This window comes from Hippoglossus hippoglossus, chromosome 1 (assembly GCF_009819705.1).
Source record: "Hippoglossus hippoglossus isolate fHipHip1 chromosome 1, fHipHip1.pri, whole genome shotgun sequence".
Lineage (NCBI taxonomy): Eukaryota > Metazoa > Chordata > Actinopteri > Pleuronectiformes > Pleuronectidae > Hippoglossus > Hippoglossus hippoglossus.
Window position 1 is genome coordinate 8,338,425 of NC_047151.1, and position 27,821 is coordinate 8,366,245.

The following is a 27,821-nucleotide window of genomic DNA, read 5'->3' on the forward strand; positions in this document are numbered from 1 at the left end:
ACATTGATTTGTAGATGTATGGGACTATTTCCAATCAAAGAAATGTGTGAGGTAATAATGTGTCATCCCTAGCAGTACATTCTGCAAGACATTAAATGAAGCCTGACATGACAGGTGACAAACCTCAACTGGATTTTCTCATTCTTCTCATATGTCCTTTCATGAGTATCATAGTTGAGGAGCTAAAAAAAGCCTCACAATATCAGTCTAAACACATGGTGATGTTCAAAATGAGCCACAGATGCCTCACAATGCCAATGAGACATCATCTCAAAAATAGAACAGAAAACAACAGAAAATATTTTTCAAATGAACTTTATTAATTAACAAATGATCTAAATAACATAAAGCACACATAAACATAGCAAACACATATAAATATGCCAGGGGTTATAAATAAAGTTTCACTTAAGCAAATACAAACCTTTAGTGATAAAGAAATAATATGGATAATAAGATATATCTTATGATTATGTCAACAAAGATTTGATGTTGTAATAACCTAATATAGAACTCTGCTTCCCTTTAAAAAAACTAAGAGATTAGGTTTTTAGCACTTACATTTATGGATGAGGAACTTGTAACAGTAATTCTTGATTCTAATTTGTCAAACCAAATAGAGAAAATTAATAGTTGTACGTAAACATTTATCAGTGAATGCACACTCTGATACATTTCCTACTGTTACATGACAAACAATATACAGTAAATCAATTGGCAATGGGGAATGCCTTCTATTTAACATTAATTACAAAAACATAAGCATTAAATCATTGTAAGAAGATTATTTATTCATATAAAATGTTTGCCATCAATTACAATGAAGACTTATTTGATTTTTGATATTTTATAACTGTGTTTTACTGTATTGTTCATGTATCAAGTTTATACAGCGGCCTCCACTCATCAGTTAAACATTTTTTAAACACATTGATCTGCTTACAGCTGTGCTACATTATTATAAATTCTTTCTATGCTGCAAAATAGTGATACCAAAGTACGGACAACAAATAGACATCAAGCCAGACAATCTGCTTAAAGAGGGCATATTACTCGGGTTTTAGCTGCTCTTCATTGGCTCCCAGTAAGAATTGACTCTCAGATTTTATTGTTGGATTTTAAGGCTTGTTCTGGAATTGCTCCAAAGTACATTTCAGATCTTTCGACAGCACACCTGCCCCTGCGGTCGTAACCTGAGGTCCAGGGCGGAGAGACCCTACTTGCTATTCAACAGGCCCACGGTGAGGTCCAGAGGTGACTGTGTGTTTTCTGTCAGGGCTCTGAGTCTTTATCCTCTTGTAGATCTCTCTTAAAGACACATGCTATAGGTGGGCTTCGTCCTGATCCTACAGAATAGTTTAAACATTTTATGTGATCTTGTTTTTGCTCTTTTCTCATCTGTAACATTTTTATTATTTCAGTATTTGTGCTCTGATGTTCTGTGATCTTTTTGCCTTTTAAATTGTTATTTTCAACTTGTAAAGCACCTTGTGTTTTGAAAGGTGCTATATAAAGTTTATTATTATTATCATAGGTGCGATGACGTGGTGAGTCACATGGTCGTGGACGACGACCAGCAGTCCCGCCTCCTCGTGACAGACGTGAGAGTAAAGCCCGCCCCCTGAATGTCTCATAACAACAGCTGGCAGCAGAAAGACAGAGAGAATCAAAGAGAGAAAGGGAGAGAGAAAGAGACAGAGACACAGGAAGAGAGGAAGAGAGGAAGAGACAGCGACACACAGAGAGAGAGAGATACAGAGATACAGGAAGACAGGAAGAGACAGCGAGAGAGAGAGAGACACACACAGACACACACAGACACACACAGAGACAGAGAGACAGGGCTGGGACACTCTCCTCCGCTGTCTGCCTTCCACACAGTAAACATCAGTCGCTTTCCCCCGCAGCTTCCTCTTCACAACAATCCTCCTCAGGTCTCTTGTCTCTCCTGCCTCCTCTTCCTCTCCTGGCTGCGGGCGCATGCTCACACTCGGAGACGGTGCAGTTTTCCGGAGCTCAGAGGTGAGTACAGTAATGTCACTCACGGGACTGTTTGGCTTTTTTGTTAGCTTTCAAACTAAGCTAGCTAACGTTAGCCGGTGCTCGGTGCGCGAAGCAGCGGGCTGTCAGTTAGCGTTTCCACACTGAAGCGACGGCTGGTGGCTTGCTTGCTAGCCCCTTGTCGGGAACAAGGCGTTTTGCTGTTAGCCCGTCGGGACACTTTAACACGCAGCTCAAGCTAGCGCCGGGGTGCTGCTCAGCCCCGGTTCTTCCTACGGACACGGAGGACACACCGCAACGCAACCGAGCTCCTGCAGGAACGAGAGTCAGCTGCGTTGCAACAGCCGTCGACCCTGTGTCTCCAGAGGCTGACCCCCAGGCAACAAAGGTCAAGTTTAGTCCTTTCTCTCAGTGGCAGTGCAGCTTCTCTCTCTGTTCAACTCTGAGTCTTCCAGCCGATCTCTACCTAAACTTACACAATGCGTGTTAAAGCTGCGGGTACAGAGTTCCTATTCAGTTATTATGTAGAACACGTATTGTCATGGGATAAACCCCTTGAGATGTAGGGCTCCCAGTTTTTGAAATGTCAAGATTTAATGGATGTCAGGCCCGGATATATAATATAATATGAAATATTTTCATTTCGGTCAATATCGATAATTATCAAGGTAAATGTCACGTTATTACTTTTAAGTTTTAAGACGTTTTTGGCTCTTGAGGGAAGGTTGTGGTTATTCCTCTTAACTTTTCTTAAATAGATCACTGATGTTGTTGTTAATGTTAGTGTTATATCTCCTCACTCTGCTCACACAATGCACAGGTATTTTATCTATATATATATATATATATATATATATATATGAAAATTTGTTGTATTGCTACAGATGAAAATTATATTGCAATATTGTTTTATTTCCCAGCGCTATTGGGTGTAGTGTTTAGCTATACAGTTAGCTTGGATGAATTGCATTGATCTGACCACATGTGTTATCCATAGATAATTATAATATAATAATATCTTTATTTATATGGCACTTCTCAACGCAAAGTTAAAGTGGTTCACAAATAGAGAAAGCAGTCGTACAAGAATAAAAACACTTAGCATGTGACACAAATGAAAGCATGACCACCCTTTACAATGATTGAAAGTGAAATTAGCTCAAATCAGGGAATGTGGTATGATAAAATTACGCTTTAAAATCAAATTAAACACAAGTAAAATCATAAAAAATGCAGTCATAGCAGAATAGAAAACATGTGACAGAAATTTAAGCATGACCACCCATTACAATAATATTGATATCTTTAGGTCATTGGGGACAACAGATGAAAATTTGCCTAAACAGCTCAATCACTCATTCATATTATTTTGTCTGTTGATCAATGAGCATTGTCCTAATATGATCATGATAATAATTAAATAAATAATGTTCTCACGGGACTAGGCCAGAAGGTGGAGAAGACAATGACCTTTTTTGTTTACACTGAAGACAATGTTTGCTTCTCTGATGCATTGTGGCCCCTGTTGACAGCTCCTCCGCCCCACCTCTGCCAGTCTCATTTGCATTTGTGCTGGCACTGAAAGAACAAGAAAGCTGACCTCTAGCTTTCCTTCCTGCGGCCCAGCCTCTCCAGTGACAGAGGCAGAGTGGTTCAGTGTCAGTATGGGAGGAAAGAAAAACATTCAACACTGGCCATTAAAAAAAAAAAAAAGACAAGGCCAACATTAGGCTTTAGGGAGAACTTCAAGGGATTCACAGATTCTCAGTTGTTTTAAGCTTGTTCACATGTGACATGATGCTTTAGCCAAACAAGGATTTTAATGATGATTCACATTAAATCTTTTCACAGGCTATTAATTGACTCTTGCTCATGGCTTTTACTTTTGGACTTTGCCTTTTGTTTTTGTCTTAACAAAGAAAGGTGGATCTTAGTTGTTGGTTTTAAATGAGCCCACTGGTTGGAACAGTTTGTTCTCCACTCACCTAATGTCCTCTGTGTGCTGCTGGAGGAGGCCACAGGCAGATCCTGCATTGACTGATGATGATCACACAGTTGTGAATTATTGTGTTGTGACAGTTCACATATCCTCTCTGAGGACACTGAGAAGCCTTTGAATAATAACTGATAAAGCATTCACAGTTCATACAGGTTGAATGTAGTTATTATTTTTCCTTCTTTATAAAATGTTCCTCTTCTAAGTAAAGATAACTTGGCTCCTTTCAACAGTTGTATAAATTGTTGTTGCAAACCTGTTCTCTCCCTTCTCCTCAGACACTGACCGTTTTTAAAGATGACCACCTCATGGAGTGACAGACTGCAGAATTATGCAGACTTGCCCGCCAACATGGACAGGCTGTCGATGAAGAAGTACAGGAGAGAGCCCTACCACAGGTAAGACACACATGTGAAGGTGGTAGAGAAGGACCAACACATTTGTGCTGAATGTAGCCACTGGATACACCAGCAAAAAAGATTGAGATTGAGTTTAACCGAGGACAGGACATAGATGCAGAACTCAATAGGACACATCATATAAATAATTTGACATACTTGTCATATATACAATGAAGGAAAACACTGAAACAATAACTGCCATCATCAAAGCCTTAATTGAATCAGGTTTGGCAGCTCCTGTGCTTTTCTTTATGTGGCAATAGTCCAGCTTTTTATAATTATGAACACAGCAAAATCACAAATCCATAGAGAGGTATTATCATATCCACATATTGGCACATTTCATTACTCATACCTTTTCTCAACTGTGTAAATTCTCATATCTTGATATAAATAAGCTGAAACAACAGCCATTATCTCTTTCAATCTTCACGATTGTTTGACTTATAATGTGCCGCCAGCAAGAGCCTTGCGATGTCTGATTCTGGGGTTTGTTCAGACTCTCACCCATCACATCCCACTGTCTAAAAATATTGTTATTGAGTATAAAATATTTGATAGATCATGATATGAAACAATCAATGTTTTTCTATCATCCTAACATATACAGTATATTGTCATATCGCGAGGCCTTAATTACAATGTAAAGGTTGATTGCACAATGAAATGTCTGTAAAATAAATACACCATCATTGGTTACTTATAAGTCTCACTTTGACTTAACAATTCTGTCGGCCACTGGTACAAAAACTCACAGGAAACTATAGGCTTTGCACAAAGGAAGTGCGTTTGTCATTGTGCAGCCAGAACAGGAAGATGATTGTGCAATTTCAGATGGCAGAACAACCAAAGTAACTGGAAACTCTACCTGGCAAAAGAAACAGAGCTCTGTTATTGGAGAATGCAAAGAAGGTAACGAGGGCGAGTGATAGACGCTGAGGTAAAACCCTCAATTTACTGAGTGAACCTGAGAACCTGAGAATTGAAAGAGTGTAAAACAAACATTTGTTGGCATTTGTTCAATCACCATGTAACAAAACCTGACTACTCATTAACACAACTGAATGTTCGAATCTGTCTTTATCTTGGCACTGAGATCAGAGTTTCTAGATGAAATTGGGATTGTTATTGTTGTTTGGTGCTTCTTTGTCTTTTCTTACCTACCCCAAGGATGTTTTCACTGGAGTTTGTTTGTCCGTTGGCAGGATTATGCGACAGCGGCGTAGACATTAATACCACTAGGAGGGTACCCTGAGACTAGTCGGGATAGGTTCAAATGTTGTCTCTTTACACCTCAACCACAGTTAACAATCACTGGCTAGTTGAAAAGTAGTTCCATTCCAAATGACTTCCACCATGTAGATAGTGAAATGTCACAGCTAACTTTAGTGTAATGTAGTTTTTACTTCTCTGGCATGTACTGGTTTATAATCAGAAGTTATTTGAGGTTATTTTTTATGCAGTTTGTGTTTATTCGTTATTATTAGCTGCAGGTTTTCAGCTCATAATCCTCTCATTGTGTGTCACAATCACTCAATAGGCCATTTCTATTGGGTCCGTGAAATTTCATTTGAATGGCAAAGCAGATCATACACATACAGTCAGTGGTTCTTTGTGTGTGGTTTTCTGGCTGTTTTGCAGAACTCCTCAGTCTCATGGTAAAATGTCACCAGACTGGTGAAGTCAAGGGATGGAGTCCGTGAAGCCTGTTGCGCTAAAGGCCAAATGATGCCGATTGCACTGTTTTGACTAGCAAGTTGTTTTGTTAGCTCATACAATGGGAGAGCCTTACCACAAATAGATGCCCATGTGTCTGAATCTGTCGACTGGAAACACCCTGGAGCAACAGAGGCTGATGTAAGGAGGAATTTATTCCTTGTCACATTCGTAACACGTGTGTTGTTGTTTAATGTTTAACCCGCCCTCAGTCATTTGTGTCCACTGGATACTGCTGTTCTTCCACACTGTTACATAATATGCTGTTCTCACTGGGTCTATATAACTGTCACTCATGTGTTAGCTCTGTGCTGACATAAGACAGACACAATCGCACATGTGAAGATAACAAAGATACCAGAAGGAACTTCTGCCTGCTTGACCAATGTAGTAGTGCCTTCAGTGAAGCTACTTGATCTGTTTAATTGATGTATTTTTTACATAAGAGCATGTTAGGGGTGACCTTTTGTTTATCGCACAAACAGATTAAGGCCATTCCTTCAAAATAAGAGCCCAGCTGGAGCAATGGAGCCTTATAATGAGAGCTGAGTATCACATAGCAGAGGGCTGACGACTCTGCCCGGCACAGATACACTTTCTATCACAGGGAGCCGAGTCATGTCTGCATGAGATTAGAGCACAGTGGAAAAAAATCTGTCAGATTGCGGCACCAGCTGTGCTCTGATGGACTGATGGACTGAAAGTCATAAGGGATTCTCTTGAAGGTGTGCCGGGGCTCATGCTGGCTATTTGAGGCAATAGAGTTATCAGAGGGACCAAAGTCAAGGCTGAATACAAGTCATCCTCTACTGGCAATACTGTTGAGCTTAGGAGTGGCTCGAACATACTTATCATTTATGGCTGTCCTTTACCACTGCTCCCACAGGCATCAGGCCTAAGGTCACATGTGACATGACAACAGCTCAACAAAATAGAAGAGATATAGATTTAAGTCCCTCACTGGAAAAGGCATGTGCCCACTCAGCGCTGTTGAATGTTGACAGTAAAGAAGAACATTTGTTTTTGGTTATATAGGAGGACTTCAGCTTTGAAAAAGTCATCGCTCTGTGGAAGCAAAATAAGGGCAGAATAATGGGATTATCTTTTAAGCAGCTGATAGCTACATCAATTGTCTGAATACTTGGAATTTGAATACCATTGAAATGACAGCATGGAAATATTTAAACATTCTAGTTTTGTTAGACCAGAATATTATAAACTAGACTTTATTTGAAGTACATCAATTTAGATTTATTCAAGTATACTGGGTCTAAAGATGCTCTCATTTGAACTTTCTTGGATCATATTTTCATTTATTTTAGGATTGACAAGTGTCACATTGTTTAAGGCTCAGGATAGTCTGCTTATATGTGGGGTTTGGAGTTTTCATCTTAAACTTAAGATAAGGAAAACTTTATTGGTTCCATGCCAGGAAAACTCACATGCTACAACAGCAGATAGTCTAAATGTGATAGACAAGAGAACATGTCAAAATATAAGAGAGAATAAAATAAAATAAAAATACTCAGAATGTGTATGCAATATACACTTTCCAATAAAATGGAATATTATGGGTAGAGAAACTTGAGTAAAGTGTATTCACTGCACACATTTTGATGCCGGAATTTAGTACCTTGATCTTCATTTTGAAAATGCTAATTTGAATACTGGACACTTGAATTTATGCACCCAAAAAAATGTATAGGTTCTGTGCTATAAAAATATATTTCAGAGAAATTTAAATGTCTTTTTTTGGTTCCATAAAATAGATAATATATAATAAGAAAATAGAAAGAGAAAATCTGCTGGCCTAATGAGATTAATCTTAAAAAAAGATAATCCTCAAGCAATCCTCTGTTCGATGATGAAAATAACCGATGGTTGCTGCCCCATCCCTCTCATCACCAGTGTGTGGTGATGAGAGCAGCTGTCACTCAGGTCGGGGGCTCACTTGATTCTACGTGACTTGTGATTGTTCTGGATGTCTTTGAGGGCCCACAAACACCACGCCGCACCACCACAACAACAACAACAACAGCAACCCTGAGGGTCAGCACGCAACAACAGAGAATGACGCAGAATGGCCACAATCATTTTTGCAACAAGTCAGAAAATTTCTGAATGGCAAGAAAGCAGAGGGCGAGAGAGAGAGAGAGAGAGAGAGAGAGAGAGAGGGACGGCTGGGTGTCATTGTTTGTGGGCCAGAGCTGCTCTGTGTTACTGGAGCAGGTCGGACCAGCGGAGAGTCATACTGAGGTTTAATTTCGCACAGAATGCATCGGCAGTTGTCAGCTGGACTAAGATCTAAATGGGAGCTTGTTCACTATGGATCTGCTGCCAGGTATTTCACCGCACACTTTAGCTTTAGATCAGACGAGAAGGTCATTGTCACAGGATAACGAGAAGATGCCTCGCTGTCAGTGTAGGACATTTGAGCTGTGAACTTGTGTGTCATATTTTTGGGCTAGTTGCGAGTGTTTTTTTTTTTTTCATTGTGACCTCCTTTTTAAATTTCCCTTCAGCTGATTTACATCTTATTTCTGGCATGACAAAATATTGACTTGTGTGGAAATATTCAGGAACACAGCTCCACATTCATCTCAGTCACAGATGTTGAAGATAAATTGTGTGGGTCTGTTCCAGCAGCCAAAGTGAATCTAGCTGTGTGTGTGTGTGTGTGTGTGTGTGTGTGTGTGTGTGTGTGTGTGTGTGTGTGTGTGTGTGTGTGTGTGTGTGTGTGTGTGTGTGTGTGTGTGTGTGTGTGTGTGTGTGTGTGTGTGTGTGTGTGTGTGTGTGTGTGTCTTTACTGTGGAAGTTGTATTGGCCAGAGTATGTAAACACTATTACTGTGTCCTGACTGATTTATAAGTGAGGACAGTAGAGCTGTTTCCTGGAAGATTGACATACTCTTGAGGTTGTAGGGTTTATACTGTCCCCTGGTTTAGAGTTGTGTTCACTTCCTGTTGTTTTACCCAGCACCACGCTGAAGGCCTGTGGTTTTAAATGGCTCAACTTCTTTAGGTTCATTGTAGAGCTGAACCATTCTCTAATCACATGGTGCCATATTTTTTCAAATTCTTACCCACTCATACATGACACATTTTTTATTTATTTAGAAGTTTGAAAATATACTGACTTAAAATGGAATAAAAGAAAAGCGTGTTGTTGCATGTAAAGTTTCATGTTTCCCTCAAGTTCTACTTGTAGCTGCCTCTCACTACCTAACTTCTTAAACAGAAAGAAGTAGAGTTAACTGGGGTATCTATTTAGAGTTGTTGGTGTTTATTTCAGATTTATTAAAAACAAAATAGAGAGCATTTTTGTGACGTAATTGTTTTTGTCATATAAAACCAATGAATTTGTGATGAAACAATATCAACGGTTGTATTCAAAGTTGTGAATGCAAGTGATGCAGCTGAGAGCTACTTAATGTGTCATGGTAAATTCTATCTTCATCTTCACTCACATTTGACGATAACAATTCAAAATCATTAAATGGCTCAAAACTGCCCCAAGTCAAAATCACAAAATAACAGAAGAAGTAAAAAGGTCTGTTGTTTAAAAAAACCTAAACGAAGTTACCAATATTTTTGTGTGTTTAATTCACCTGCTAAATAGCAGCAACAATTTGGTTAATTTAAACATCATCTGTTTCTTGAAGAGTCGCACTGTAGCAGTGAACCAGCTCTAGTAAATACCCCCCCCAGAGAATACTTTCTCTTGTGCTAAATACATTTTAACCTCAATTTTGAAGATTGTATTTCTACTAAATTGTTCTTAACTTGTTTTGTCCAGGGTGTTTGTCAACAGAAGTTTGGCCATGGAGAAGATTAAGTGCTTTGGCTTTGACATGGATTACACTTTAGCAGGTAAGTTGATCCACCTCATCTAACGAGTCACCACTGGTACTAAAAACAAACTCATCACTGAACGTCTCTAAGGTTTCAGACCTTTGACATTAACACATCCCTTTAACAGTGTTATTTTTATTTTATTTGATTGGCTAAACAACAGAATACATTCCTAAATGTATTGTTATTAATAGTAATTTAAATAACTTGATATTTGCATTGTCATATGAACCTTCACTTTTAGAGTGTCAGTATGAAAGCTATAAGGGTTGCACAGCAGCTCCTCAGTTTACATGGATTGTCATTCCTGCTGTTATTAATAATGCAGACTTACAGAAATGATCATGTTTCACCCCATGGAGGTGCATTGAAATACTGTAGAAAGTTTCATTCATCAGAAGCTGGTGGTGAATGTCAGGGTCATATTGAAGGACTTTTTTTTAATCTGATTTGTCACCATTGTAATCGTGATAATCAAAAGAAATCCTATGTTGGTAAATTTGACTGATGTTTTAAGTTTAATGTAGATATTACAGTCGACCGTATCGCATCTGTTGCAGCTTTTTATTATGCTACCCACACAAAGCTGCAGCTCATTTTCAATAATATCTTATTTTGGTCTATGTTGGTGACATATTGAATTAATAAAACACTCAGACAAGGCATAGATTTCTGTAAACTTTATTATCTGATTTGCCACTACTGCAATCGTAATAATCGATACAAATCTTTAGCTGTTGAATTTCTGCTGACGTGAGTTAAATGTAGATATTAAAGTCGACCGTATCTCATCTTCTGCAGCTCTTTATCAGGCTACCTCGCAAGAACTGCAGCTTGTTGTCCACAAAATGTTATTTAGGTCAGTGGTGATGACATATTGAATACACTCTAACCCTAACCCTAACTCTCAGATAACAGAATGTGAAGCATAGCTCTCTGGTAAACACAGTCAGTTGCACAGATATCTGTTTCTTACTGACCAGTAACCAGTCCAAAAATATCCAGATTTCTTTTTTTTTGGTTCTGTGACTCAGCTGCAGCTTTTAGTCTCTCCGTCTCTATAAATAAATCTAGCCTCACTTTGAGAAGGAGGTCACGTTTGTTTGTTGAGTTCACTGGTGATGGCTCCCTTGATAACGGGGATCACTCGTAGTCCCTCTCTGGCTCTGTACTCGTACTCTCACTCAGAGTGCAGGGGATTTTACGGACGCTCAGCTGTTGACATGGTTCTCTTTATGGGGGCCCATAACCAAGTGTTAATGTTTGCTAGAAGCGTGGCTATCGTGTATCATTGGAGGGCGTTCACCGTTTGACTGCACAAATGCTTCATCACGACAAGGGAGCTGGAAGATTCACAGAGAAGGGCTGCTGCTTAACCACAGGGCCCCAGTATTTGTTTTAGAGGGTGTAAAAGACGGTTCAAATGTGCAAAGTGCATAATTATCAGTATGCACTCTTTCAAAAATGTTTTCCTTACATTTGCTTTCTTGACAAATCTTGGTATGGAAAAAAATTGCTGTGATTTCTGATTGACTGGGGTGAGTCACCTCCAAACCTCAAACATCCCTGTCAACAGTTGTCACTTAATACTAATACTCTGCACTATTTCAGTGGTCAAACTCAGTTTACAGAAACGTCACTGATATCTAGACCAGAGATATTCACCATAGTATTTAACAGAAGTTAAAGAAATGATCTTCACTCACTTTTTTACTAACATTTTACTTATCATTAGTAGTTTTGTCTGTAAAGTAGTCAGGATAAAAGTATGAACAGTTTATACAAACAGTTTATCGGTTGATCATTTTCTACGCGACAGAATGTAAACAAACATCTGCATGAACCTGTTGCTTTGTGATGCATATCCTAGAAAATGATTGATCTAAAATCATCAGCCAAAAAAATGTTGAGGTTACTTCTGTAACTCATCTCCTTAAACACTTTCAACCGTTGCGTCCACAAATATCGTAAATCTGTAGGACTTTGTAATCTAAATCAACATTGTGTGGGCAACATTGCCTCATGTGTTATTTGTCCTCCTAAAGGGAGGTCAGACGAAAATGTAGCTCGAACACACACACTCAGGCCCAGATTGCAGTTTTGTCCTAGTTTTCCAGCAGACTTTGGCTGGAATTTACGTCCCCAGGGCTGAGTGGAGGCTTTCTCATTTCTCGATATGCTCCATCATGTCATGAATCTGTGACAAAGCCCCACATTTAACAGTTGAGGTGTTACTTTTTTTTATGTAGGTTGACATTTGACATGGTTCAGATAAATACTCCGCCTGCGACTATTTCTACGATTTGAATTTAGCGCTCTACTAGTAGAAGGGTGGGGGTTGTTTACCTTGTGTGTGTGAGGGGTGTGTGTTACATGTAAACCCAAGGTTATCTGGCCTAGAAACTGAGGAGACGCCACACACAACCAGCAGTAGGTGTATAATTATCTGGTAATAATCTCATCAGGGATACAAGGGGTAACAGATCCTTGGAGCTGAGGCTGTTTCTCGCCTCAGCTCCAAGTAGATGGTCGTGTGTCTGCGACTATGTGTGTGTCTGCATGTATGTACGTGTGCATACTGACAGCGGGACATATGAGAAAGCTGTTCCAGCAAGAGTCAAGGACACAGCAAGAAAAGATAACACAACTTGCAGTGCTCACACAAATGTTCTAAACATCTGTTGATGAGATTTGCTTTGTTGTCTTGTTTACAAATGCATAGCACCTGCATGACTTGTGCCTCTGGTGTGCCTTTCATGGAAAAACACATCCACAAATCAGTCAACGGATTAGAGCTCAAGCAGACCAACCTTCTGAAATAGTGAGGGGTGTCTAGAATTACGTGTGAAAAGGATCCCCTGTAAGCCATGGTCTCATGTGTCTGTGTGGAGGTTTTAAGGGGAGGGGGGAGCTTGTTTGTGCTTTTACACTCATTAAAGTCACCTCTCTGAAATAAACAGTAAATAAGTCATTTAAAAATAGATTTTTAGTTACGGTCATTGATTGTGTTTTTCAATGTCTGCTTATAAAGAGACTTATGGGTTTTTATGGCATAGCTCATTTAGAAATACAGTGTCGTCAATCAAATCTGATCAAACACCCACATAGATGTAATGACGCTTTTTCTTTTCTTTTTACATATTTATTGTTAGGGTTATGGATATTAAATACATATTTGACGTAATAGAAAAACAAGTAAGGATTTGAGTGGATTTAAAGGCATTTTTATAAAAACATTTCAATTTAGTAAAATAAATTAAACTAAACTTTCACTTAAGCTATTGTTGTTAGACAGGTTTAGATATGAACATTGAAGATATAGAAAATTAGCGAAGGTTTGTCACTGAGTTTTGGGGTGCTTTAAAGGCATGTTTATAAAATCATTAATTTTTTTTACTGTAAACTTAAACTTTTATTGTTGCTTATTTAGACGTGAAAATTTAAGGTTATAAAAAAACAAGGAGACCAAGTGTTGTGGAGCTTTAATGGTTTTCAGTCTCTACTTAACAGTGGTTCCATTCAGTTGAGTAGTTGTATCATAATAGTTACTGTCTTAACTTTGGCTGATAAAGCCTTACATTTATCTTGTTAATTATTATGAAACAAAACAACTTCCTGATCCTAAATGAGCAGCCTGACTGACTTTTATATAACTTCGACTGAGATGTGATCATACATGTCCTACTTTGGGTGTGGGTGGGAGAACTTTACAAGTGTCCCAAGGTCAGTACGTGAAAAAAGCCGAACAGCGAGCTAAAGAGAGAGTGATGATAGCAAAGGTGATGGACAGGGGAAACAGCTCTTAAAATAGGTTTCTTTGTAGCGCCTCAGAGCTTCAAGAGGAATATGACAAGTGAACGAGGAAGAGGAAGAAATTTAGTTGGTGTGTGCTACTGCTCTGGGCAGAGGGCACAAATACTCAGTTTGCTGGGAGACAACGGCCGCGGGGGGTGGGGGGTTAAACCACAAGCGGTTACGTGACTGTACTGCAGAAACTAGCTCAGCCTCACAGAGTAGGGGTGACAACAAAAGGACAAAGATTTACTGATGCCAAGATTCTCCTGTAACTTGCCTCTCTGGTTAATCCAGCATTCAAACATCCCAGCAAGTGCACGCTCACACATTTAGCAGATCAGGACTCAGATATTTTCCTGTTTTTCCTGCGGTACCCTTCCCCTGCAAACCGTCCTCTACCCAAATATCATCCTCCCCTCCAGAGGCCTCCTGCCACCCCACTGGGAGCATAGAAAAACAGGCAACAACACAAGTGCATTCTCTGTCGCGTATTTATAACATCTGACATGTTCTTTTCCCAGTGTCAAATAGCATTTTAATTCTCTGCCAGCCTTTTCTTAGCTTAGCATCAGTCTGTGGTTTTACTTTCAGAGCCCGTCCTTGGCGAGGAGGGAGGTTGGTTGCTACTGGAGAGTGAGAACACATTATCTGAATAGTGAGACAACCCCACACAGTCTGAAGTAGATGAGTTTCCCTGTGAAACGTCACATGTACATGTTGTGTAACATGAGCAAGGTTCACTGACAGTATGTCTGCTGTGTAATCCCCCACAGCTCATGTTCCTGTACTGTATACATGCCACATAGTTTATTTAAACTTAACATGCATTCCACATGTTCTATCACAATGTTTTGATTTGTTAAATTAGATTCATTCATAGAAAAACAACATTCGTCTTCAGTTGCCAGACCCCAAAGTCATATTTTAAAACTGTTGATGAGGAATATCTAAAAATAGATTAAAAAAAGATATTCAAGCTTCACCTAACATTTATTTTCATTACCAATTGATACAGTTCATTATTTTGTCTATAAAACATGTTCATGTTCCCAGAACTGAAGAGGAGGACATAACATTATCCTGAAAAAGCAGAACTCTCTCACATTCGAAAGTTGAAATCAGACTATTTGTTATTTTGGCTCGATGAAGGCCAATGTAATTTTTTAATTATGAAAACTGCTGTTGATAATATCTACATGGTCTGACTATTGTCTTATGAATTTATGTAGATGCCAGAGAAAGAACAAATATTGATATACCAGGCCTATTTCGGCAGAACCAAAACATTTGCTCAATCTTTGTAAATGTGTTTTTATTTTTAGTGTACAAGTCACCGGAGTACGAGTCACTCGGCTTTGAGCTCACAGTGGAGCGCATGGTCTCCATCGGTTACCCCCAGGAGCTGCTCAGTTTTGTGTACGACCCATCCTTTCCCACCAGGTCAGACCAATCACACCACAGAACACAGACATCATGATGGCCACAAGGTCAATGGCAAACCACTGTTTCTGTTGCCTCATCTCTAATCATTGTAGTCCCTCTTACTTTCTAACCTCAGAGGACATACTGTCATACAACAGGGTGAACAAAAGCCCATCACCTGCTTAAAGTTCAGTCCTACTCTGAGTTTCTTTAGAAGCTAAAACCTCTGTGTCCTGATTATAACTATTGAATGTCACAAATTACAGCAGGTAATATGCCAGATCTTCTGATTTATTGAGAGTCACTTTTATCCTGTTTCGTAGACTGAAACAATCATGTCTTTATTCCGACTTCCAGGGGCCTTGTGTTTGATACCATGTATGGAAACCTGTTGAAGGTAGATGCCTATGGTAATATCCTGGTCTGTGTCCACGGATTCAACTTCCTCCGAGGGTGAGCGATAGTAATGAGTAATTTAGAGTAAAACTTATTTGTTTTTGACATTGGCTACATTAAGCTGTTGTCCGTGCCGTTTGTTTTCGCAGCCCAGAGATTCGTGAACGGTACCCAAACAAGTTCATCCAGAGAGATGATACAGAGCGCTTTTATATCCTTAACACACTCTTCAACCTGCCAGGTAAGGTCTCTGAACACTGACAACACCACAGGACTGATAAAGACAATTTTAATAAGTAAGAAAGGTCTTTATTTGTTTGATTAAGCCTCAACATCACCTCCAACTTTGATTTAAAGAGGGAGGGACACTTAACAAGGGCCTGCTGATTACAGTATATATAAAACAATAAAGGCACACAAATATTACCGTATACATCAGCAAATTATACAAACTATAATGGCACTCAGTAGAGTGCATGCTTTCACTAAGGGCCAACAGTCCCCTTATAAAACAACAACAAAAATCTAGATTCACTAGATCTAGATTTTTATTTGGATCCACACCGATGGACACAATTGGGGAGAATTGGTGAAAATGTCAAACGAACGCCCAATGTCATGATGTTTAAGAAAGTGACAAAAGACTTTCCTGGATCTGTCTCTGTGATTCAGATCTGCACCAAAATTGAAAAGGTTCTTTCTTTGCCCATGTCCCATCATGAAAACATGCATTCTGCACACTGTTGTGTGTCAATCAGAATGGATTAGCTTATCTAATTTTACAAGCTTCTGCAGATTGTTCCACAAGTGCCTTTCATAGTGTTTGAGAGCCAGTTTCCCAGCCTCAGTGATAACATGATGATTCTCAAGGAGCAAATAGACTTGGGATCCAGTGCACTATGAAACTGATTTGTTGTTAAAAATATGTGTAAGATACCCAGGACGTTTAGCAGGAAGTTGCTTAGTATATAAATAGGAATTGAGCACTGATGTCTTCTCACTGCCACCTAACTTTCTCTTACAGTAAACCATAATGTTTTTATTTTTCTTCACAGAGACCTACCTCTTTGCATGCCTTGTGGACTTTTTCTCCAACTGTGACAGATACACAAGGTAAAAAACTCTTGGTTACATTATCAGTGTCGCAACACGTTTCTGGGCATCGCATGGTGACACAAAGACAGTTGCAAGCCAAACTGGGTCAAGAGCAAGCCCTACAGCATGGGAGGGTGCAGGGGTCTCAGCTGCTAATCTCAGCTAATTGTTTAAAAATGGAAATCAAATGGCAGACATGTCAGACAACCTGTCTAATTTTCATTTTCCTTAACAATAATTAATTCATCTCTGCCACTACTAAATGTAGGAAAGCATGGACTCTTATCAGAATGAGACAGGATGGTTTCACTAACTATTATTTTATCCTGATATCACTAAGAGATTATCTTTTAAATGGTACTATAGATATAATAATGGCCTGTAAATTTGTTGAGAATGTAATCTGGAATGGCTGCATGTCCTTTGTCCTCTGAAACCTGGTTGTTGGTCTTTTAGGGGGAGAATGCTTTCCTGTTTGGCTGGGGACCCCTCCAACAAGGGAAGGCTATCCCATTTAAAAGCAAACAAAAAACAAATGTCATGCTTTTGAAAACCTTCAGTAAAGATGTGGCCTGTGCGACGGCTGTGTACGTGTGTGTCTCTGCTCCTCTCCCTCAGCTGTGAAACCGGCTTCAAAGATGGAGACCTCTTCATGTCCTACAAGAGCATGTTCCAGGACGTCCGCGACTCAGTTGACTGGGTCCACTTCAAGGTAGGACTCGAACAACAAGTAAGGGCTGTTTACCCCTGAAACTCCAAAACTATCACGAAAACTCGTCATGTTACACTGATGGGGGGAAGGGGGGTAGGGGGGTAACCGGATGTTGCCATCAGACTTAAAAGGATAGTTCACCCAAAAATGAAAATTCACTCATTATCTACTAACTACTATGCCGATGGAGGGGTGGGTGAAGTGTCCACAAAACCCTTTTGGAGTTTCAGGGGTAAACAGTGTTGCAGCTAAATCCAAAACAATTGAAGTAACTGTGGACTCCTTTAAACGTAAAGAAACTAAAGGAAAAAAAAACATTAAATGCCTTCATGCTGCTCCTGTGGTGTCAAACAAGTGTCCGTAAGCCCCGACATTAAAGTTTGACTCGAAACAGTGTCATGCACACCAGGTTTAAATGTCCTCTGTGATCCTCCTCCTAATTTGCGAGTTCTAGCGATACTCGCAAATTCTCGCAAGCCGAGATCAGCGAGAACTGCAGCAGTAACTAGGAAACTCCAAAAGGGTGTTGTTGACTCAAACACTTCACCCACCCCTTCATCGGCATAGTGGTGAGAAGATAATGAGTGAATTTTCGTTTTTGGGTAAACTATCCCTTTAATGTCAGAGAGTCACCAAAATCGTAAATAGTCACACTCTGGGGCTATTAATATCCATGATACTGGAACAAAGCCATCTTGAACATCTGTAGTGCTGTCAGCCTCATATAGAATCAAAGAGCAGGGGTCAGGGGTCGTCCTGTTGGTCTCGTGGTTGTGATGCAATATTTGTGCTGTGTACAATATGTTCTCAGTTTGATTCTGTACAGGTACCTTTGTTGCAATGCATGTTTTTATAGTCTTGTCAGGTGGGGGGTGTTCCTCTGAAAAGCATGTAGCTTTGATATCACTGCTGCTGTCTCATTGTACACATCCTTTGTAAAGCAAAGCTAACAATGGTTTTGTAACTGTTACTGTTTGTTTTACTACTTCTTACTTAAGAAGGTCGTATTTTTAATGAAAACACTATGTTAACACATATTTGCAGTGTTTAGTCTGACACGTCTGTCTCTTTTTGAAGGGTACGCTGAAGGAGAAGACAGTTGAGAACCTGGAGAAGTATGTAGTGAGGGATGTGAGTATGTTTTATTCTTCAAGGACACACATGCATGAGAACACACTCACAGTGTATGACACATTGTTGTTGAGCTCTGTGAAGGGTCTGGTGTTGTAAAGACGCCATGAGCTTCAGTCTTTTCTTCTTTCCGTTTCCACCAGGGGAAGCTGCCTCTCCTCCTCAGCAGAATGAATGAAGTAGCCAAGGTTTTCTTGGCTACCAACAGTGACTTCAAATACACTGACGTGAGTATGTGTGTGCAGTTGTGTCACAAGCTTCAATGTTATGGGGGGGGGGGAAAAGACAGATAATGATTAATAAATCCGGATTCATTTAGAAAGAAACCACTGTTTTCAAACGACTGACTGACACTGTCTGTGTGTTGTGTTCTCACAGAAAATCATGACCTACCTGTTTGACTTTCCTCATGGCCCCAAGGTAAAATTACATTTTTTTCTCCCTCTGCTTTGATCACACTTTGAAATGTGTTGAATGCTAAATTGCAGGTGAAAGATGTCTTTCATATATCTTGATTTGTCTGTGTGTGTGTTTGTATCCACCACAGCCTGGTACCTCCCACCGACCGTGGAAGTCCTACTTTGATCTGATCCTGGTGGACGCCAGGAAGCCGCTGTTCTTCGGGGAGGGGACGGTGCTCCGACAAGTCGACACGGTGAGCAGAAACACAACATGCAGCTGAGACGAAGAAGGTTCTCCCAGCTAACGCATGTTAGCACTGACCGACTTGTCCGGACATGTTGCGACTCAGTTCCACCTGATCACAGCCTCCTTATATACGACTTTGTATGTTTGCATACAGGAGCATCAATTCAGTACAAGGTGAAAAAATTAAGAGTGTCCAATCAGGACTGGTCATGTTCTTTAGAACTACGGGGTTTTTTTGTCAGTGGGAGGGCACCTTCCCTACTTTATGTCTGTTTATCAAGGCTACACACCCATGACAACTTCCTAAGTAGCCTGGATCCAAGAGTGCAAACGCTATCACATTGTTTAACTGTTACAGAGATTCAGTGGAAAAGACAAAACTGAAGAAATTGCCTCAGAAACATGCGCTACTTATTATGAGTTGTGTTTATTCTTCAGCACAGCAGGTACAGCCTTGTAACATTATTTTTAATGTTTTTAAAGTATTAATTTAATAATAAATTATTTAATAATTGAAAAACGTTTAACCATTTAACTGGTAAAATGGTTCTAACTTAAAGTCAGATATTCTCTTTATGTTGAAGAGAAGTATTTATGTGGACAGAGCAGCTACAGAGCTACATGTACTATTTAAAAAAAATAGGAAAACTTAACATAATGGATGCTCTCTTCAAAGTGAGAGAACATTGCGGGGGCGCCTGCTGGATCACTCTGTAGCACAGGCACCCCCCGGCTGTGTCTTGAGTCTTCCTGCTGTGACCACAGGTTCTGTTCTGACTCGGCCGTTTGCTGCATGTCTCTCTCCCCTTTTCACACTTGTACTGTCCTTTCAATTAAATTCCCCCAAAATATCTACACCCAAAAAAGACTATGTTGCAAAGTTTATCTTTTATTCATATTTGTCCTTTATTTAGCCAGAAATGTCCCTTTGAGACAAAACATCTCGTTTCAAATTTAAATACAAGCAGGGACAAATAGCACTGCCACTCAAAAAAACCCATATTTAAATACAGAAGAAAAAAAACAGAGATCATTCAAAGAAACATATGGGAATCTGTGGCTAAAATATATTATTGAAAATAAAAAAGCATATTTCTATGTAAAACATTGTTCTATGTAGTCTGTAGAATTTAATTAAGTTATTATGAGGCTACAGACGTCTGTGTTCAAAATATCAAGTTGATATTCACAGTAACAAATGACCTGGTTTTGTTACTGTCCCTCCACTGCAGCTCAGCAATGAAAGACTGTCCAGGGAAACACAAAAGATGTTTATGGCTTTAAAAAGCCACATGTAAATATGTGTTCAAGCATAATGTTGCTTTCATGAAACTGACCCTGTTGGTGCCAAGATTCCTAGCAGTTGTTTGTTTTCTTCATTTCAGACAACAGGGCGTCTGAAGATAGGAACCTACACAGGACCTCTGCAGCATGGGATAGTCTACTCTGGAGGTGAGATTATATTTCCTTTCAGTCATTCACTCTGGGACGTAGCGATTGGTTGTCTGCAATATCTTTAAATGTCGCTTAGGTTCGTCAGACATCGTGTGCGACCTCCTTGGAGCCAAGGGGAAGGACATCGTGTACATCGGGGACCACATCTTCGGAGACATCCTCAAGTCCAAGAAGCGTCAAGGCTGGAGGACGTTCCTGGTCATACCCGAGCTGGCCCAGGAACTGCATGTGTGGACCGACAAGAGCTGTGAGATTGCAGACTGACACATAAACACACACACACACACACACACTCACAGTGACATGTGGAAATCAGAATTTGGCTGAACGTACAGATGGGTTCACATGTGTTTGCAGTTGCATCAGACTATTTCCAAGTATCGCAGTGCATCAGAAAAAGGACTCAGCAGGGACTTGACCTAGAACAGAAGCTGCAACGTCAGACCTTGTGTAAAAATCTCTTTAAAGTTATACATGAGCTTCATTTGACAACACGTTCAACTCTGATTCTGTAGCAATCACTCACCACATATTCACAGAATCAAGCTCATTTACACATTAGTGGACTAAAGCTAAACAGCATGTGCACTGTAAATCTGATGAGGAGACAGGGATTCACCCTCTTCTCGTGTTTTCCAGCATTATTTGAAGAACTGCAGGGCCTGGACATTTTCTTGGCTGAACTCTACAAGTAAGAAATGTGACCTTTACCCTCCTTTACCCCCTCCCCCTTCCCTCTCCGTTCACTGTATCCCACCCTCTTAGTCAACCTCTGTCTCTTGAACCAGTTCTGCTGCTCTCTGCTCTCTGCAGCAGCCGTGTTCGTTTGCATGCAAGCGATCACGTGTCTGCGAGAGAGGACAGGGTGAATAGGGTAAAGTCTGAGGGTCGGCTCTCGCACTCCGCCCGATAACTGAGTTCGCTGACGTTATTTATAGCCCTGGCACACCCCGCTCTTAGATCACTTCTTTGACACATTACCTTTCAGCAGACTGATATCATTTCCATTCTCCCCACCCCCTCCCGAACCTCCCTCCTGACCGGATCGTCTTTCTCTCCCCTGTCCTTCCTCAGACATCTGGACAGCAGCAGCAACGAGAGGCCAGACATCAGCACTCTTCAGGGAAGAGTCAAGGTACAGCCTTAATCACCTCCGTTTCTATGACGACCGGAGACATGTCCACACGTATTTAACACTGGCTGACACAAACAGGCCTAGTTATCAGTGCCCACATTTGCATTGGGTCTACAATAGTCTAATCATTAACCATTCTTTCGACTTATATCGTTTTCAGTGAATATTGTCTGTGTGGTGAAATAAATACAATCCCATAACGGCACCAACGCCCTTGATAAACACACTGCACTGTTAAAAGTGGGTAAACGCACACGTTATCTTGATAATAAGGCTCACCAGTGTCTTCTCTTCTCCCTCTCGCCCTTTTAGAAAGTGACACACGACATGGACATGTGCTACGGCATGATGGGTAGCCTTTTCCGCAGTGGCTCCAGACAGACCCTGTTTGCCTCCCAAGTGATGCGATACGCCGACCTGTACGCCGCCTCCTTCATCAATCTACTGTACTACCCCTTCAGCTACCTCTTCCGGGCCGCACATGTGCTGGTGAGGCTCTGAATGTGACGAGAGCAAGTGGAATGAAACCATAAACCATCAAAGTACAAGATACCACAAGCACACTGTTCTCATACAGATAGAAAAGTCCTGTCTCTAAATCTTAGTAAGACATTTGCTCCTGTAGATGTTGTCCTCGAATCATTGGTCTTAAAACATTTTCTTTCTCATGAAAGATCTAACATGAGTCTCAGTATTTATCCCTTACTGCATAAATTTATGACCACACAACTAATCATGTTGAGCTCAGCAGCATCAAACTCCCAGATTCACTCAATCCCATATAAAACTGAGACAGGCTTTCTGGATTATAATCTCTCAATCTTATATCTGAGGTTTTGTATGTTTTATACTGTTCGGTCAGTTTTTAATATTGACTCATGTCTTTATGATTGTGTGATGATGTTTTTTTTGCAACACATATTTATATTTTGGAGGTGCAACATTTGTTAGAAGCATGCCATCTGTCTCGACTGACAACTTTGACAACTGACATAGATGTATATTTATATTTATATATGTATATCACTTTTTCTCCACCCCCAGATGCCCCATGAGTCGACGGTCGAACACACCCACGTGGACATCGACATGGAGTCGCCGCTGGCCACGCGCAACCGCACCCACTGCAACGACTGCAAGGACATGGAGTGCAAACGCAACCAGCTGACCCGCTCCTTCAGCGAGATCAAACCTCCCAACCTCTTCCCACAGACCCCCCAGGAGATCACTCACTGCCACGATGAAGATGACGACGAGGAGGAGGAGGAGGAGGAGGAGGAGGAGGAAGAGGAAGAGTAGTAAGGTGGACATGGAGAGGAGAGCCATGCTCCTGCTCCTGCCTTCCAATGTTTCCCAGTAGAGTCAGTTGCTCTCTCAGTGAGGCAGAGAGGAAACACCTCCAGTATGTATGTGTGTGTGTCTACTGTATCAGTACTGTATGCTCACACACAGACACACACACACACACACACACACACACACACACACACACACACACACACACACACACACTCTGAGATTTGTGAGGAAAGTATAAAGGACCAGTAGCGAGACAGATTGTATGAAGACTGTATTAATTCTAGGTCCTCTAATGCAACTTCATTATAAGAAAAGTATATTTGTTTTTGATTTAATCTCTGTATCCTTTCCCCTTCTCTCTCTCACACACACACACACACACACACACACACACACACACACACACACACACACACACACACACACACAAGTAAATATCACATATTGTTTATCATTCTGTTTTATAAGTTGACTTTTGAGACCTGCTGGTGGAATAAACAGACGTACACTTAAATCCACCAGACACGGTCAATACACTGTAGTTTTAATTACAACACACTAGCCTTGCAGTATGCACATTGTAATCAAACAAAAAAATATTTTTTATGCAACTTGGGAACAACGTTCAGTTTGTCATGTTTTGCTCCATTTTGTCGATTTCCTTCATGATAGAGGAGTGATTTCTTCTAACTTGTATGTAAGTGTGTGTGTGTGTGTGTGTGTGTGTGTGTATCTGCCAAAGTAGACTCACTCAGACTGTAGCACCCTGAGTGACGGCGAGCGAAAGATCCACTGTATCAACCTGAAGCACTGAAGCACAGGCCAGCGTGAAGCCGTTAAACATGTGGTACGCAAGTGGCTGTTGAACTGATATTCTGTTACCTAGCAACAATGAGAACAGAGTACTGTAAGTCTATCTAATGCCGACAGTCTCTATGACAACTTTGAGCTACAGTGGTGTGTCTGTAAATAGCATCGGGGGGGGGGGGGGGGGGTTCTTTCCCTCCAGCTCGGTTATTTAGGAGGAAGAAACATGATTGTTATATTTGAATATTTGAGAGGGTTTTATTTTAATAGCCGGATGTAAAATATGAGAAGAGTTTGACCATTTGAAGCAACTAATAAGTGGTGTGAGGTGAAGCTGTAATAACAGGAGTGTGAAGGTGGCCTGTGTGTGAGAGGAGGGGTTTTCGGGATGTGCAGTGCAGAGCTCCGTTCAGTACGTGCACCTCGCGTCTGACTGTGATCAGCTTGCTTTCTTCATGTCCTTGGTTCTGAGGCTTTGTCGAGCTTTTGCTCTAACTTGCATTTTCTTTCAACTTTACAACAATTGACAAGCTTAGAACTTAAAGCCCTTGAAAATGTTTAATTCTTTAAAACAAATATTTATGAATAACGACGGCGTATTGGGGCCACATTGAAGTGGAAAAAATAAGATTTTCGAGAATAAAGTTGTAATACGAGAAAAAACAATGAGAGGAAAAAAGTCATAATATGAGAATATAGCTGTAATTTATTGAGAAAAAGTCATAGTATTATATTGTTATGGTATAAATAATTATAAGCATGCTGGCCAGTGGTCTGCTCCTTCTGGATCCAAAATCTAGATTAACAATTATTTATGTACAATTCACGACACCCCTTCAAAAACCTCACAGATGAAACCAATGATAATTGTCGACCATTACCAGCGATGTTCTCCTCCACAAAAGAGACAATTTCCTCCAAGTCTCTGTGTTTCTTTCGTCAGGATAGATTGAGTTTCTCACTCTATCTTGTCAAACTCCTGATACTTGTGATAAAATGGTGCAGATGAGTCAAAGTATTTTGTTATTTGAAGTATAATTTAACAAGATATTCCACAGGCCTCATTTTAACACAGGCGAGAGGCTGATCTTCTTACATTCCCCCTCTCACATGACACACATTCTAACATTTGAATTTTTCTCATATTATTACTTATTAATTCAAGAAATCTCAGATTTGTATCCATTTAAAAGCCCCTAATACTACGTTGTAATGAATGAATAAGCGATATCAAAAATGTATAAAAGGGTTAGGTATTCGTTATTAATAGTTTAACTGTCAACAACAGTTTACCTGCTTCATCAAGACTGTGTAGTTTGATTTGAGTGAGTTAGTGTTTTTATGTACATTTTCAATCTGCATAAAAAGGAAAGCCTTCAGTGGAAGAACTGTCTCTCCACTGACCTGAGGAGGCAGAGGTGATGTGTCACAGCTGATGAAGTGGGATGCAAACAGACGTAGGGATTAAAGTAGAATGAACAAGCAAGGGACTCAAACGAAGGAGTAAAAAGAAGCAGCAGATAAAATCATCTGTGTGGAGCAATGAGGAGACTTTAACGTTTTTCAGATTTATACGTGACACAAGCACAAATTTTACTTTTCCATGTTGCTGGAGAGGTTTGACGTCGTCACGACGCCCTGCAGACTATTCTCGAGCTCAGAAAGGAGTGAAGAGTGGTGGATGCAAACGTACAAGAATTCACATTTTCTTTTGGAACAAAGTTGAAATTTGACCTAAATTGCGATGGAAACTTGGCAAGTGACCAAACAGCTGTCACCACATTTGGATTTAAACGTTGCAGAGTCCTGATTGGTGCAAGAAAGCATGTGAAATCTCCTTTATCCCAACCCCTGCCTATTTCAACTTAGTGGGAAAAAGTTCTCATGTCCTCGTATTCAAATGCATCAGTGTTGGTTTTCAAAATGCTAAACGAGAACTACGTGAATATCAAACCTGGTGACTTGTTTGTTTTCTTTCCTTCTCTTTTTGAACATGCAGTGTTTCCTGAATGTTAACGTTCCTCATCTTTTTATATTCAGTCCTGACGTGCATCCTGTAAATGTAAATGTCAGCCTGTTGATTTAGGCCACCAAAGGGAAGAAATGTGTCGCTACGGTAACACAAACACCCCTTTTCCTCTTTTTTCCCTTCTTTTTTCTACACAACTGAAATACTGTGTTTGTATTCTCATGCGTGACTTTTGTTTCTTGAATGACTGGATGTGCTACACGAGGCAGCTGCATTGCTTATGAGAATTACTTTTTTCTTTGTATAATTTGCATATGCATGTGAAAATAATAAGCGTATCTGTTCTGCCACGGTAGCATTTTTTGTTTTATTTCTCATGGACGGCATCATTTTTAGGATAAGCTTCTTTTTTGGACATTGTAGTTTACACAGGGTGAATCTAAATCTGTAAAAACTAAACTTGCAATGAAGGGAAATGTGAATAGCATGTTAAGTACCGTAACTTGTAATCAACACCATGGGCTTATTTTTATTTAATTTTTCTAAGCTAGTGTTTTTAAAATGGTCTTGGTTTACACGTCTGTAATTAGACCGTTCCATTTCCTTTTCTTATCATCTTTGTTTTTCAAACTGTTTTCTGTTTTTATATACTGTACCACAGTGGTCGACCTAAAGCCTGGTGAACAGTTCCACTGTTGTAGAAGACTTTTAACCTTTGTTGTGATGCATCCACACTAACATCCGGTGCCAAAACAGTCACCTGTCTCTCTGTAAACCACGGTGATCTTCGGTTTTTATGCATATTAATATGTTCTCCTGAACAGTGTTTCGTCTGTTTGTTTCCAGAAACTAGCCTACAAACTGTACATTGAGAAAATACATAAAAAATGTAGAATAAAAATAGTTTTTCATAATTGTCTTGATGTTCTTTTGTTCACATTTTGCAGCTGCACATCGAGGAACACTCGTGATGTGCCGAGCAGTCACAGTAGCTCGACCGCACAAAGAGACGAAGGAGGAAAGGCAGTAGAAGTTCATGTTTTCATTGTCAATGATGAAAGTGATTTTTTTCAGGTTTCATTTATTAAAAGTTGACATGGCAGAAAAAGACAACAGCATGAAAGGTTTATAGCTGCGAATCCTGAACTTATTTCAAAACTAACAGAGCTCCTTATATCAATCAATCAAATATTATTTGTATAGCACAATATTCACAAATCACAATTTGTCTCATAGGGCTTTAACAAGGTGTGACATCCTCTGTTCTTAACCCTCAACAAGAGTCAGGAAAAACAGACAAAAAAACCCTTTTAACAGGGTAAAAAGAACGTATATGCTCTCTGTAATGGAGAGCATCAGAAAGATAAGGGTATTTGCAGCATTGATTAGAATAAACAGTTTTATAGCATAATGGAAGGTAAATGAATTGAGGGATTATTATCAGTAATGGTCGAGTATCTGAGGAGAAATATTGTATATCAAGCAGTCTTGTTGTAATCATAGTCCACGGTCAGTAGCCACCACGATCATGATCCACCATCGTATAGTAATAAGAATAAAGACTGATAGACTACAAAAGAAATGTCTACGTGAATTTGAAGTAAATTTGGAAAAAATATTGTACAAAAATCGGTCTTTCCATCTGATGGACTGGTCACTGCAATCTATCCGTTACTGTTCAATTCCTCCCTCCATTCCTCATCTATGCAGCTCATCCTTTGAGGGTCACAGGTGGCTGGAGCCGGACGAGTGAGATGTGTGGTCCACACTGGACAGGTGGCCGGGGGATCACAGGGAGCAACACACACAAACCCCCTCACACCTCCAGACAATTCTCCAGTTAACCTAGAACCAATCTGCATGTCTTTGTGCTGTGGGAGGAAGCTGGAGAAAACTCACACACGAGGAGAACATGACACTCCACACAGAAAGACCCCGGCTGGAGCGGGATTTGAACCAAGAACCTTTTTGCTGTGAGGCTACAGTGATAAC

The 27,821-nt window shown here is 40.1% G+C and overlaps 1 protein-coding gene across 4 annotated transcripts; it reads left to right on the forward strand.

Annotated features, from left to right (window-relative positions):
* Positions 1-1,723: 1,723 nt before the first annotated feature.
* nt5c2b (5'-nucleotidase, cytosolic IIb) lies at positions 1,724-26,743 on the forward strand. 4 transcript variants are annotated; one of them, XR_004615428.1, is made up of 20 exons: positions 1,724-2,022; positions 4,276-4,395; positions 9,910-9,983; positions 15,083-15,200; positions 15,540-15,635; positions 15,728-15,819; positions 16,634-16,691; positions 17,292-17,385; positions 18,463-18,516; positions 18,660-18,743; positions 18,895-18,936; positions 19,064-19,171; positions 20,550-20,616; positions 20,696-20,866; positions 20,977-21,069; positions 21,259-21,310; positions 21,694-21,754; positions 22,067-22,243; positions 22,799-25,465; positions 25,505-26,743. XR_004615428.1 is itself a non-coding variant. In XM_034600252.1 (19 exons), the coding sequence occupies exons 2-19, from the start codon at positions 4,295-4,297 to the stop codon at positions 23,051-23,053; spliced, it is 1,797 nt and encodes a 598-aa protein (XP_034456143.1). In that variant the 5' UTR covers positions 1,724-2,022; positions 4,276-4,294; the 3' UTR covers positions 23,054-26,743. The 4 variants fall into 4 exon arrangements, 3 of the variants coding, with proteins under 3 accessions (XP_034456143.1, XP_034456156.1, XP_034456165.1); XM_034600252.1 differs by having other exon boundaries at positions 22,799-26,743; XM_034600265.1 differs by lacking the exon at positions 20,977-21,069 and having other exon boundaries at positions 1,725-2,022; positions 22,799-26,743.
* The last annotated feature ends 1,078 nt before the right edge of the window (positions 26,744-27,821 follow it).

Excerpts from the sequence above, each read along its gene's own strand:
- nt5c2b (XM_034600252.1), top strand. The coding sequence starts at position 4,295 with ATGACCACCTCATGGAGTGACAGACTGCAGAATTATGCAGACTTGCCC. Across the intron at positions 9,984-15,082 it reads CATGGATTACACTTTAGCAG|TGTACAAGTCACCGGAGTAC; the intron begins GTAAGTTGATCC and ends TTTTATTTTTAG. Across the intron at positions 22,244-22,798 it reads TCCGGGCCGCACATGTGCTG|ATGCCCCATGAGTCGACGGT; the intron begins GTGAGGCTCTGA and ends CTCCACCCCCAG.